The sequence below is a fragment of the Pipistrellus hanaki genome (genome assembly GCF_964339955.1).
Source record: "Pipistrellus hanaki genome assembly, chromosome: 1".
NCBI classification, from domain to species: Eukaryota; Metazoa; Chordata; class Mammalia; order Chiroptera; family Vespertilionidae; genus Pipistrellus; species Pipistrellus hanaki.
Window position 1 is genome coordinate 53,185,445 of NC_140503.1, and position 14,503 is coordinate 53,199,947.

Consider the following 14,503-nt stretch of genomic DNA (forward strand, 5'->3'; position numbering starts at 1 on the left):
GGTCCACAGTCTGGGTACATGCTGGAGACAACAAATAGATGTTTCTCTCTTTCTCTCTCTCTCATCTCTCTCCCTCATATCTCTCCCTTCCCCCCCCCCCTCTCTTTCTCTCTCTTCCCCGCCCCCCTTCCTTTCTCTCTCAAATAATTTTTTTAAAATCTTAAAAAATAATTTTCTGTTTTCACACAGATTGTTTTAGTGACGATTATAAATTCCACTCTTGTTGTATGAGAATAACCATTGCAGGCTTCCAAATAAGGTGGATCAGAATGTAATGGACCAAAAATTTTATGCATCTCAGTGTTTACTGCTTGACTCTGCTTAATTTAAAAAGTAAATGGACAATATAAGTAGTTATATTTTTGTAAAAGGAATTTTGAAATTTGTACAAGTAATTCATAGGGTTTTATGTATATATTTTCAGATACCATTGATAGTGCAAAGATATAACAAGAAACTTAACTCTCTTAATATGAGTGCACAAGGGTTTTTTGTTTAATTTTTATTTTGTTTGCATTGCTTCCTGCCTTATTCTTTATACTGGTGTTTTTGTCCCTTCAGCTTTCACATGGAACACACAGCCTGATGTAATCCTTACAGCCTGGGTCAGTCAGAGGGAGTGTCAGCATCTCCATTTCCTTGAAATATTTAAAATACAAACAAGCAAATAATAGCTGCCTATAACCCACAACCAAGGTTTTGGCCTCAGATAATAATTCCAGGTAGAATAATTATAGAAAATCACTCTTAAACTGCAGTTTTCCTTAAAATCCCTTCTATTTGCTCAACTTGCATAAGATAAAAAATCTGGCTCCATTAGTTAATCATGATATAGCCCAAGTTTTAGCTAATAGATTCATCCTTTTACTGATTCTGCTTTTAGATGTATTTTTCCTCTTTTACAATTTTATTTATATGTTCATTATTTCAACTTCTAAGTGTATAATTTTTTCCAAAAATAGGACAAGGACAAATACCAGTTTGGTAAGACAAAGATCTTTTTCCGTGCTGGTCAAGTGGCCTATCTAGAAAAATTGAGGGCAGACAAGCTGAGGGCTGCCTGCATTCGGATCCAGAAGACAATCCGAGGGTGGCTGCAGCGGAAGAAGTACCTGCGCATGCGGAAGGCGGCCATTACTGTGCAGAGATATGTGCGAGGCTACCAGGCCCGATGGTAGGTCTCCTGGGGACGCATCCACTCTGGCTCACGGCACCTAAGGATTGCACAGCTCATCTGATTCATTGTCCAAACCAGGACAGTTTTGAGTGGTCACCCAATATGAGAAGGCAATACCTCACCTCTTCTTAGATTCAAGGAATAACAAATGAACTCATAAGACAGTTTAATAGAAAAAAAATTTAATTCACCCTTATGATTTCTTCAGAAATATCTTCAAAATAATTACAAATTATTGTGTGCTCATGTCTTCAGTATCTTTTATTTTTTATATTTTTATATAGGCTTGAAGAAGTTATCTATTGTATAAACTAAAACAGTCATGAATATGAGCTAGTTAGTAATGATTCCATTGAGAAGTTTTCAGGAGCAATAAGCTGTGAAAGTTTCTAGAATTACACTTCAGTGTGATTATATATTAGAATAATTTTAATTTAGAAATATCAGTAGAAATGAATTATTTATAAATAAAGAATTTATGCCCAGACAGAAAGAGTTTTAAAAATATTGTACATTAGCGCCAAAACCGGTTTGGCTCAGTGGTAGAGCGTCGGACTGCGGACTGAAAAGTCCCGGGTTGGATTCCGGTCAAGGGCATGTACCTTGGTTGGGGGCACATCCCCAGTAGGGGGTGTGCAAGAGGCAGCTGATTGATGATTCTCTCTCATCGATGTTTCTAACTCTCTATTCCTCTCTCTTCCTCTCTGTAAAAAAAAAAATCAATAAAATATATTTTTAAAAATAAAATAAAATAAAAATAAAAATATTGTACATTAGCAAAAGATGGATTTAAGAAAGCTAGTGATAAATAAATATGAGATTACTGTGTACAGCCAGTCTACTGTGCAAGGGGGATATAATCTGAGGTAATGAGTTCTGTCCTAGAAAGAACGAATCTTTATGAGCTTCATTCTTTTTATTGTAAAATCAGGTAATATGGGACATTATGATCAGGAAGGCTTAAATAAGATAATGAATAAAAAATATTTGTGGGAACTATAAATTGATATAATATAAGAAGTATGAATGTATACTATTGGAATAATACGATGGAGGTACTATTTATGCCAAAGATATTGGTTCTTTAAGTCTCTACAAAATATATTCCTGTTTTTTTCTGACTATTAACAAATGCACCGCTTCTTTCTTTGGTCAGCTATGCTAAGTTCCTGCGCAGAACCAAGGCAGCAACCATCATTCAGAAGTACTGGCGCATGTATGTAGTCCACAGGAAGTACAAAAGTAAACGAGCTGCCACTATTGTTCTTCAGTCTTACTTACGAGGCTACTTGGCCAGAAATAGGTATCGCAAGGTGAGCCATTGTTTTCAACTTCGTTTATTTATTCCATTAATGTTAATCAAATTTCACATCTGTACACCACAGAGGTTCCAAGGGACATAGGAGGCATATGGAGACAACCAACATTTAAAGCATATTTTAAAATATTAAATAAGTGCATATATTTAATTAACAATTAAATAAGTGCATATATCTAATTACTCCCCTTTTATCCATCTTAACAATGTGATGTGAAGAAAACTTAATGTATTAATTTCCTATAGATGTCATCAACTTGGTTGCTTAAAACAATAGAAATTTATTTTCTCACAGTTCTGGAGGTCAGAATTCCACAATCTGTATCACTGAGCCAAAATCAAGGTGTTGGCAGGGCTGTACTTCCTCCTGAAGCTCTAGGGGAGAATCCATTCCAGCTTCTGATGGCTACCAGTATTTCTTGTGTTTGTGGCCATATCACTCCAATCTCTGCCTTTTTTCTTTAAATTAATCCTCACCTGAGGATATTTTTTCTTTTTCTTTTTTTTTTTTTTTTTTTTTTAAGAATGGAAGGGAGAAGGAAAGACAGAAACATTGATATAGAGCAACACATCAATTGGTTTCCTCCTGGATGAGCCCTGACCAGGGCCCAGACTGGGGAGGAGCCTGCAACCAATATATGTGCCCTTGACGAGAATGGAACCTGGGACCCTTTGGTCCGCAGGCTGGTGCTCTACCCACTGAGCCAAACTGGCTAGAGCCAATCTTTGCCTTCATCTTCACGTCATCATCTCTGGGTGTCTAACTTCACTTCTTTTGTCTGTTTCTTATAAGAATGTTTGTGATGGATTTAGGATCCACGAGGATAATCTAGTATAATCTCCTCATCTCAAGATTTTTAGTTTAAACACATCTGCAAAAACCCTTTTCCCAAATGACCTATCATTGACAGATTCCACAGGTTAGGATCTGATATCTTTGGGAGTCTCTATTTAACTCACTGTGGTGAGCTTTGAAGAGGTAGAATATATGACATATGTGTGGAAATTTGTTCCAAAAATGAAAAATCTTGGAATAATTTACTGTAGTGAAAAGGAGATAAATAACATTAAGATGGTTAAATCTGTTCTGACTAGAATATGATATTCTGAGCGTTTTTGACAAATAATCTTTTTATCTGGCAATAATCAACATGACAAAAATAATGGATCACTAGATTAATCTTTTTTAAAAATGTTTTTATTGATTTCAGAGGGGAAGGGAAAGATAGAAACATCAATGATGAGAGAATCATTGATTGGCTTCCTCCTGCATGGCCCACACTGGGGATCTAGTTCGTAAGCTGGCATGTGCCCTGATCGGGATTCGAACTGTGACCTCATTTGTAGGTCGATGCTCAACCACTGAGCCATGCTGGATGGGTGCCAGATTAATCTTAATCATCACCTCCAACAATATATAATCTAGTTGGAAGGTTTTTCTCTTTCATTTTGGCAAGGTTTTGAATTTGTCCTTCATGATATATTCCTAATAAGCCAGAAGTATAGTCTAGATCAGGGGTCCTCAAACTTTTTAAAGTGGGGGCCAGATCACGGTCCCTGAGAGAGCTGGAGGGCCGGACTATATGAACTACTAATTCCTACTGTAACACCTTGGCTGCGCTCACTGCCCAAAAAACCTGGCGGGCAGGATCAGACTCCCCTGGGGGCTGCATGTGGCCCGCAGGCCATAGTTTGAAGACCCCTGGATCTTGGAGCTCTGTGAGTACCACTGGTAGAAGGAGCATCAATAGAGCACTTTGAGGGACAGGTCTCTAATCACAGACAGTCTGTGAGGGTGGCCTAAGGCCTATTCGTGTATGTATTTTACTTTATTTTGAAGTAATTTTAGACAACAAAGAACAACTAATGAGGCTTGAATGAGAATACTTAATGGCTGTGTTTTGAAGAAAATTTGGGAATAGCTACTCCAGCTCTTTCTTTCTGCCCATGCTGGCTTTATACTCTGGTGTTCTTTCTCTAAAAGCATGAGATTTCAGGGGAAGGAAATGCCTTATTCAACTTTTAGATACACCAAACTGGTTACACTTCAGTTTTCTTGATGACTCTCTTCAGGATCATCTGAACTGGGTTTGGAGGCCGTTGGTTGAGCAGTAGCAGTCTCTGGCCTTCTCAGCTCCAACTGACGACACATGGGGATGGCAGTTAGGGGCCAGCTCACGTATAGGCCACTAGTGCTCCTTTTGGCCATGTTTTCGGTGTTTCCAGTCCAGGCTTCCCCTTCTTATGGCTTGGGAATCTAAGGGAGAGGAGGCATTGTTTAATTTCTCTAACTCACTAATGGAGATGAGATTGCTAATGGAAGATCCAATTATATACTGTTTCTACTTGACTGAAATTACAGAAATGGACCAATGTCTGAAGTTACATGGAGAGAAGGAAATGGAATAGGAAAATTGACATTCATAGCGTTGCCACTCAGTGCTGCTTGACTTTGAAAGTCTGAAATTTGCCATTACTGAGTCTTATCCAGTTGGTCACTAGTCATCAGGATAAGACAAGAGGCTCCCTTGGGGTCATGATGTTCGGGAGGGCTCAGGATGGGACCTCACTGCAGCCTGATGCACAGTGACTGCATCAGTGGAAAGCAGACTGTCTTAGCGTTAGATAAACAGCCATAGGGAGCCTTGACTTGGCAATGGTCTCCTGCACACTTAGGTTTATTTGTATTTGGTGGGTTCATACTTAACCACGTATTTCTTCATTGTATCCTCTAGAATGGCACTTTTCTTTCGTTGTTTTTCTCAGGTCCATAACCCAAAAATAGGAACAATTGTTTTAATGCTTTTATTAAACTGCTATCTATTTGAATAAATGATTTTAGAATTTTTTTAAAAAATATTTTTTTATTGATTTTAGAAAGGGAGTAGGAGAGAGACATAGAAACATCAATGATGAGAATCATTGATTAGCTGCCTCCTATACACCCCACACTGGGGATAGAGCCTACAACCCAGGCATGTGCCCTGACTAAGGAATTGAACCATGACCTCCTGGTTCATAGATTGACGTTCAACCAATGAGCCATGCATGCAGGGCCAGAAATGTTTACATTTAGAAAGTTTCATAAGAGATACATTGTGTTCATTTGTAATAATCCTATATATAAAGCCTATTATGCTAAGTGTCTGGTCCTCTGGTCATCCATTCAACCAATCAAAGCGTAATATGCCAATGATATGCTAAGGCCACTCAACCGCTTGCTATGACGTGCATTGACCATCAGGGGTCAGACAGTCAACCGGTTGTCTAGTCACTATGATGTGCACTGACCTCCAGAGGGCAGACGCTCCAACCCATAGGTTAGCTTTCTGCTGGGGTCTGGCCAATCGAGACTGAGCAAGATGGGCTAGACATGCCCTGGAGCCCTCCCACAACCCCTCCCTGGCTGGCCAACCTTTCGCATGGGGTCCGTGATTATGCATAGGTGGGGTCCCTCAGCCTGACCTTCACCTTCTCGCAAAACGGGACCCCTCGGGGGATGTTGGAAAGCCGGTTTTGGCCTGATCCCGCTGAGGCCAGGCCAAGAGACCCCCCACAGATGCACGAATTAGTGCACCAAACCTCTAGTTACTAATAAGTGCTAATAAACACTAATAATTACTAATAAGTAACCATTTGAGTGCATATATTTAGATATTTATATCATACAAGAGTTGTTTTATAAAAGCATCGACTTAGAAGGATCTCAAAATGTTTTGATAGTTCACCCTTTATTAATTTCAAGATTTTCTTTCCCAATCATTCCTGTAAATTGTTTAGACCAAGGATGTCAAACTCAAAGGCTAACATGGGCCAAATAAATGAGGCATGCAGCCCACAGGTCGCAAGTTTGACATGCTTGGTTTAGACAATCTCTGCATATTGTTGTTAATCCTTACCGGAGGGAATTTTTTCCATTGATTTTTTTTTTTTTTTTTAAGAGATAGTGGAGGGAAGGGAAGGAGGGAGGGAGAGAGAGAGAAAGAGAGAGAGAGAGAGAGAGAGAGAGAGAGAGAGAGACAGACATACAGACAGACAGACATCCATGGACTGTTTGCTTCCTGCACACATCCTGGCCAGGGCTGGGGATCAAACTTGCAACCCAGGTACTTGTCCTTGATTGGGAATCAAATCTGTAACCCTTCAGTGTGTGGGTTGACACTCTAACCACTGAGCAGCACAGCCAGGGCTAGACAATCTCTGCTTGATGGTTTTAGTGATAAATTCTTATAAGGCAATCTTTTGTTATAAGTTATTTATAAGTTTAGGGGAATATCTTCTTATTTAGAAAGTATAACAAACTCAAAATTAAGATTTGTTTATTTCCCTCTATCTTACTTTTAGCTTTCCTTTTAAAGCTTTATCCTTACTACCTTTGACTCTTATAAGTGAATTTCTGTTACATTTGAAACAGCAATGGAAAATCCTCACTAGAATAGTATTCCTCAAATAGGGCAACCAACAGTGTCATTTTTTGTTTGTTACTGGAAAAAAAAATCAATAAATTAATAATAAACTTTTAGTACTCCAACTGTTGACTCCTCTACAGTCAGCTTATTGGCCATATTCCATATCCTCAAGCACAGACCTAATGTACAGTGAGATGGTATCAGCAGTGAGGGTGGTGACAGTCTTTTTTACTAGCATGTCATTCACAGGGTGCCAAGTTCTGTTCACTTTATAGAGGATCGCTTGTTGCCAGCAGATATACACCAATAGGAAACCTCGTGTGTTTTTTCTTTATTTTTTAAAATTGTTTTCCTTTTATTAAGCTGGTGCCTTTTATTTAGATAACTTCTGTGTGTACACCTGGCATGTCAAACTCACAGCCATCAGGCTGCAGGCCTCGTTTATTTAAACAAGGCCTGTGGCCCTCCTGCCTCGAGTTTGACATGCTCAGTGGTCAGCAAACTCAGTCAACAGAGCCAAATATTAACAGTCCGATTGAAATTTCTTTTGAGAGCCAAATTTTCTAAACTTAAACTTCTTCTAATGCCACTTCTTCAAAATAGACTCGCCCAGGCCGTGATATTTTGTGGAAGAGCCACACTCAAGGGGCCAAAGAGCTGCATGTGGCTCACGAGCCACTGTTTGCTGACCACTGTGCTAGGTGTATACTCTGTTTCTCAAATCATCCTTTAAAGTCTACTTTTTAAATTACCTTGTAAAAGAATTTTGTGCTTGCATATATTTGAGATACGTAAATCTTCATACTACATTGTTACTTCAACTTTTGTGTCTTTCACTTTATGGCTTCTCAGCCTGACAGCTATAGCTTGATAGAATTGAACCCTGAGTCTAGTGTAGAGTCTGACGCTGTACATACCTTTCTCTGCAGATACTCCGTGACCACAAAGCAGTCATCATTCAGAAGTGGGTCCGGGGCTGGCTGGCTCGCATCCACTACAAGAGAAGCCTGCATGCCATCATCTACCTTCAGTGCTGCTTACGGCGGATGTTGGCCAAGCGCGAGCTGAAGAAGCTCAAGATTGAGGCCCGCTCTGTGGAGCGCTATAAGAAACTCCACATCGGCATGGAGAACAAGATCATGCAGCTGCAGCGCAAAGTTGATGAACAGGTGTGTTTTGAACAGGACCCTGAAAGTGAGCATGCCTAACGAAGCCCACTGGGATTGTGGTCAGCAGTGTCTCCCTGGACTTTACCTTTTAGTCTTAGCAGAGAAGTAAAATAATGACAGTAATGAGAATGGAAATAGGGATGAGTTCATAGGTAAGAGCATCATTGCAGGAAATTATTTTTGAGAATACAGCCAGATTTACTAGCACTTCTAACCTTTATGACTAAGAGCCATGGTGTGCTTTATACTTCACAAAGCTCTTTTGTCACTGCCAATCATTTGCATGTAGTGTAATGCTCCTTTCTCAGGTGACTTGTTTAACATTGAAGTGACAAAAGAATCAGTAAGATGTCTGTGCTTCTGAGGAATCTACAGCCTGTTTGCAGAGATAAAAGTTTGGTTTCTTAGAGATAGTTACTAAGTAATATTTTAACACATGCCAATGACATGAAGGTAATTAGCACTACATAAATACTACATAGGGCAAAAAAGCCCACAATGAAATAGGTTTCGTCAGAAATGTTTTCTGAGTGTGAGGTGGAGTTTGAGGTAGTAAACAAAGAGATCTGTAAGAAATTTGTGATTTTAAGGTCATTTTATCATTCTTAATGCAGCACCTGGCTAGCACATGACTTTTAGTAGCACAGTGATTTGTTTTCAAAAGCAAGTGTAGATTTTCCTATTTTGGGATTAAAAATAAGGAAATTAAGAATTTCCTCTGGTAACTCATCTTACAGCCAAAAGAAAAATCACATCTATGTTGCTCATCATATAAAACAGAAATACTGCTATTCTCTTCTCTCTATATATCACTAAGAGAGTATTGATTATGTTACTATAAATGTTGTGGTTAAAATTTTGGTTAGATACTATAACATTACGATGATATAGCATGACTATGATGAATAAGCCTAGTTTCCTGACTATATGCATTTGGTGGCATGTCTATTTACTAATTGTTTGTGTGTTTTTAAAGAACAAAGACTACAAATGCCTCATGGAGAAATTGACCAATCTGGAAGGAGTATACAACTCTGAGACTGAGAAACTGCGGAGTGACTTAGTACGTCTTCAACTGAGTGAGGAGGAGGCTAAGATTGCCACCGGACGGGTTCTCAGTCTACAGGAAGAAGTTGCCAAGCTCCGGAAAGACCTGGAACAAACTCGGTCAGAGAAAAAATCCATCGAGGAACGTGCAGATAGATACAAGCAAGAAACTGAGCAGGTAGGAACTAATTTTACATCCATTTTACAAAGGAAATGTGCCATCATCTCCACCAATCCCCTGTGGCTCAGTGTTGGTTACAGAGCTGAAATTTTATTATTTGTGTTTCACAAGCATTTCTTCCACATGATGAGTCAGTAGCTGTTTTGTAGAACCTTTTGACTCTAATGAGAACAGAGGAAAAGCAGTATTGTAAGAAGAGAATTAATAGCCATGTCCCTACTATATATATATATATATATATATATATATATATATATATATATATATATACTCTTTATATACATAGGTCTGGATAGAGAGTAGACTCCTTTTTCTTGGGTTAACATGATTAAGAGGTAAATCAAACAATGAACTCTCAATAGCTGATAGTAGGGAGCTTTATGGAAATGAATTAAGACTGTGTTGAGAAGTCCAATGGAGAAATCCACACGTGTGCACACTGATTGTAGCCAAGAGCCTCTATGCAGATAGAACAAGAAAAACATTTTTTTTCCCCTCACAGATTGGCCAGTGTTTCCAAAATACAAATTTGTATTTACTTATGTTAAAACTTGACTAAACACAGAAAACATTAAGGTTCTCAAGCAGCAGTGAGATGCATTGCTTAAACAAAATAAAAATGCCTCAACATAAAGGCTTACTGGGGAAACAAGTAATTTTCAGGGAGTCTACTAGTGTGATCATCTTTAAGTGAAAACAGAGTTCACTGTGTTGATTGTAACTCTGAGCAAGAATCCCGATGCTCTGTTTCTGCGCTGACAGTTAAACATTAACCTTCTGAGCGCAGTGAGAATCTCTGAAGGAGCATAGATGCAAATCCTCCCATGGTATCCAGGGTCCCAATAGAACAATTCCTTCTATTTCTCTAGTAGATCTGGGCTCGTATTGTGGAAACAGCAATGCCATTAATGTGGCAACTTTGTTCTGTCAGAATTTAAATATGCATTCAAAGCAGTACCCTTGAAGTTTAGGATGTTATCTTTTTTCTTGTTGCCATTTTCTGAGTCCACAGAAGCTTTCCAGATTCCTCTGAATCTAGAGTATTTAAGCTTGGTAGGAAAATTCTCTTTCCTCTTTAAAGTCAAGTTCATACTTTTTTGGTCTGATAGAATAGTACACATGAACAGATACAGATTTCTCCCTTTTTTTTTTCCTTCTGATTTTCGCAGGCTAGATATAGGCATTATCACTTATTCTTTTGGATGGAGTGTAGTAATGTGGAATGAAAAAACTTCACTGAGATAACCAGCTTTATGATCAGGAAAGCTATATACCTTCAAGGAGCCTGGAAGGTGCACTAGAACTGTGGTTCTTAACCAGGAGTGTGTATCAGAATCTGCTGGGGAGTTATTTTTGAAGATACCTGCCCAAGCGCTGGGAGTGTGAACTAGGCACATGTATTTTTAAAAAGCATACCCTTGATAAAGAGCAGTTTCTCTCAAGAGCATAGGGGACTCGGGTCGTCCTGATGAGGTGGAGGATAAGGCTAGGTCACTATGGAGGGAAGAGACTGGACCCTCCAAAGGAACACCTGGCGACTTCAGCTGTGGCAGTGTTGCTGTCCACTTCCCTGTTCTCCAGAGATCCTGTCCCAGAGCTCTCACTCTCTCTCTGAACTCCTGACACTTATCTTTATTATTAGCTATCACTTTTAGAGTTCCTTGAACTTATGCTTAGAGAAGAAATTTAGATTTCACCCATCACAAGTACATTACGTTATTGCAGAGATGAACTGAGTAAATTATGAACTTTGCAAAGTTATCTTTGGTTTTGACTTTTGCTTCCTGGGTGTCCTTATCCAACTAGAAACTAGAAAAGTAAAATTTTTTTAAAAATATTAAAATATACATAGCATAAAATTTACCATATTAGCCACTTTTAAGTATACAGTCCAGTGGCATTAAGTGCATTCACTGTAGTAAAGTCAATGCTTAAACATGGGATAAAAGGACAAGTTTACAACCTTGCAAAAACTCTTAAAAGGGGATGAAAGGAAAATTCTCTTTTTCAAGATAGACAGCAGGGAGCGTCAGAAAATATTCAGTGGATTAATTTCCAGAACCAAAATGCCCAAGTCTTTCTTAATCTCTTCAATCTTCTACCTGAATCATGGGTAAGTGTGTAGCTTTGTGTTAGGCTGCTGAGGTGAAAAGGCATTATCTTTGCTTTAAGAGCAAATGCTTACGAGGGGCCAGGCAATTGCTAAATGCTCATGTACAAAGTAAAACAACAGCAGTGATCATCTTTTTTTTTTCTTTTTTTTTTTAAAATATATTTTATTGATTTTTAACAGAGAGAAAGGGAGAGAGATAGAGAGCTAGAAACGTCGATGAGAGAGAAACGTCGACCAGCTGCCTCTTGCACAGCCCCTACCGGGGATGTGCCCGCAACCAAGGTACATGCCCTTGACCGGAATCGAACCTGGGATCTTTCAGTCCGCAGACCAACGCTCTACCACTGAGCCAAACCTGCTTCGGCAGCAGTGATCATCTTTGTCCTCCAGGAATTTCTAGTCTATTAGGGAAGTAAAAGTAAATCATTTATAAGGACTATAAGGAGGCATATACAGAGCCCTATGGTAGCCCAGAAAGGAAACGTCTATTGGAAGAGTTTCCAGGAAGGCTTTCGGGAGGGGGTATTGCTTGAACCAAATGTGAAAGATGACTAGCCATAACTGCAAAGAAATGAGGCACAGAGATGTGGAAGTATGGAGTGACTGCAGTGTGGTCTTATATTTAGGACCTGGTTTGCTCTGTCTGTTGCAGCTACCTTAGTTTATTTCATTTTATAGGTGGTATCAACTCTGAAGGAAGAAAATACTTTGCTGAAGCAGGAGAAAGAGGCCCTCAATCTCCTTATTGTAGAACAGGCTAAGGAGATGACAGGTAAGGCTCATGTGGGCTCAAACTAATGTATGCTAACCAACCTCCCAAAGTTTTATAAGATGCCACTTTTTTTTCTTTTTTTTTTTCTAATCCTCCTTGAAAGAGAAAGTGGGGAAGAGAGGGAAGTAGGGAGGGAAAGAAGAAGGAGGGAGGAAGGAAGGGAGGAGAGAATTGGGGTGGGGAGAAAAAGAGAGAGAGAAAATCTGGAATTAAGCCTTATAGGATAATCATATGTAAGGGATAAGGTGTGGGGAAAGTATTCAGAAGAGAAGGAGTAAACAAAACAGACACTGAAGACATGGAAATAAAGCTGCTAGGATGCAGAATGTGATGGGGGCTCCAGAATGATGAGATGCTTCTAGGAAAATAGACTTGCCCAGGGACAATTTGTTGGTAGCTTTGGGCAGCTTCTGCAAACTGGTAGGAATAAATGGCAAGTTATAGAATTTATAAAGAGAAGAAGTTTTTCCATTCATTCATTTACAAATTATTAAAGCCTTATGTAGGGAAACACTGTGATGGCACCAAAGAAGTAGTTGAGACAAGACACTGGCAGCCCTTGCCCTCATGGAGCTGACAGAGAAAGAAATGGTAAAGTAATAGAAGTGAGCAGGGCAGATTAAGATTTACCCACAAAATATGAGGGTAAAGTGGACCAGAATGGTAGCAAGCTTAATATTTATAAATGTGACTGGTTGGCTCATCGAGTTAAAACATACAGCTGAGGTTTGAGGTTTTTTTATTTTGCTTTAGCTGTAGTCAGGGGCTAATCTCCAATCTCCAGATGCTGTTCTAGCTAAATGCAAACCACTGGCAGCAGAGAGGATTAGCGTGGAGCGGGTTCCCCCAGCAGCATGTAGGGGAAGTAACACAGTTGACAGGCATGGGGAGTGTACCTGATTAGAAATGGGGACATAATAGGACGGGGGAGTTCAGACTGCTGGAAAATTGATAAGGAGAACCTGGCTACAAATGAGTGGAGAGAGTGGAGAGTAGGACAGCCAGGTCCACTCAGAAGCTGCCATTCCCTCAGAGACTGGGGCATATCTGACTTTTTGACAGAGCGCACTAATCTGGACAAAACAATTTATGAGGAGCCTGAAACAGACTACTATTGGAATAAAACATGTATACTTTTGTTACTAGACAATGACTAGTGGACATGTATACTTTTGTTACTAGACAATGACTAGTGGAAGTTCTACAAGCATGTGCTATGACCAGAGAATGAACTAGAGGCACCAAGTCTGTAGTTCTGGAAGAACTCCACAGATTACTGTTATCAATAAGTTATTTCAGTTTTTGGTTATGATACTTTTTCTCGTTTTTTTAATTTTTAATTTTTATTTTTTATTTTAGGGAGAGAGGGGAATGGAGAAAGAGAGAGAAACATCAATTTGTTGTTCCACTTACTGATGCATTCATTGGTTGATTTTTGTATGTTCCCTGACAGAGATCAAACCTTCAACCTTGGCTTATAGGAACGATGCTCTAACCAACTGAGCTACCTGGCCAAGGCTTCTCTTTCCCTACATTGACTGTGAAGATACTTTTCATAGATCATATTGGCACTAAAAGCAAAAGCCCTGTGGAGAAACGGGAAGTCAGGGTCCATGCTTGTCCTGTTGTATTCTGTGAAGCCATCTTCGATATGCTTTTTCCTCTTTTCTTCAGAGACTATGGAGAAGAAGTTGGTAGAAGAAACGAAACAACTGGAACTCGATCTTAATGATGAAAGGCTGAGATATCAGAACCTTCTGAATGAGTTCAGTCGCCTAGAAGAACGATATGATGACCTCAAGGAAGAGATGACTGTGATGTTGGTAGGTCATCTACTTTTCCTTTTTTTTTAATGAAAAATGTTAAAACATATATAACATTAAATAGAATAGGAGAATGAACTCCCGTGCATTCTATGTACTCACCACCCAGTTCCAAAATGGAAATCACTTTTCTACCCCTCCATCCCACCCCATCCAATGGGTTGGATTATTTTAAAGCAAATCTCAGAAATCATATAACTTTATTTATAAATAATTTATAAAGTCAAACACTTTAAAAACTGGAATGTAAGGTAGTATAAAATCAGTATAACTGGACTTTGTTTCATAAATTGAATGACTTAATGTAAAATTTGCATATAAAGCAAATATTTATATGATTATTTTCCTCTACTGGTTTTTATTATAATTTCGGAGGTATGTTCCTACAAAAAGAAGACTCAGCCACTATTTGTAATAACTTATCTCTTTCAAGGACTCTTCTGCATCTGCCAGTGTACCTTTTAAGAGTTCTCCCTATTTTACTTAACCTGCTA

General features: G+C 39.0%; 1 protein-coding gene across 4 annotated transcripts in view; it reads left to right on the forward strand.

Annotated features, from left to right (window-relative positions):
* Window positions 1-14,503, forward strand: part of MYO5A (myosin VA) — a 182,691-nt gene that overhangs the window by 119,893 nt on the left and 48,295 nt on the right. For all 4 annotated transcript variants that reach the window (XM_084894025.1, XM_084894026.1, XM_084894027.1 and 1 more), the window contains exons 19-24: window positions 963-1,174; window positions 2,334-2,490; window positions 7,834-8,073; window positions 9,050-9,298; window positions 12,093-12,186; window positions 13,861-14,009. In XM_084894025.1, the coding sequence (XP_084750151.1) occupies window positions 963-1,174; window positions 2,334-2,490; window positions 7,834-8,073; window positions 9,050-9,298; window positions 12,093-12,186; window positions 13,861-14,009 (1,101 nt within the window). The remainder of the gene's footprint in view (window positions 1-962; window positions 1,175-2,333; window positions 2,491-7,833; window positions 8,074-9,049; window positions 9,299-12,092; window positions 12,187-13,860; window positions 14,010-14,503) is intronic.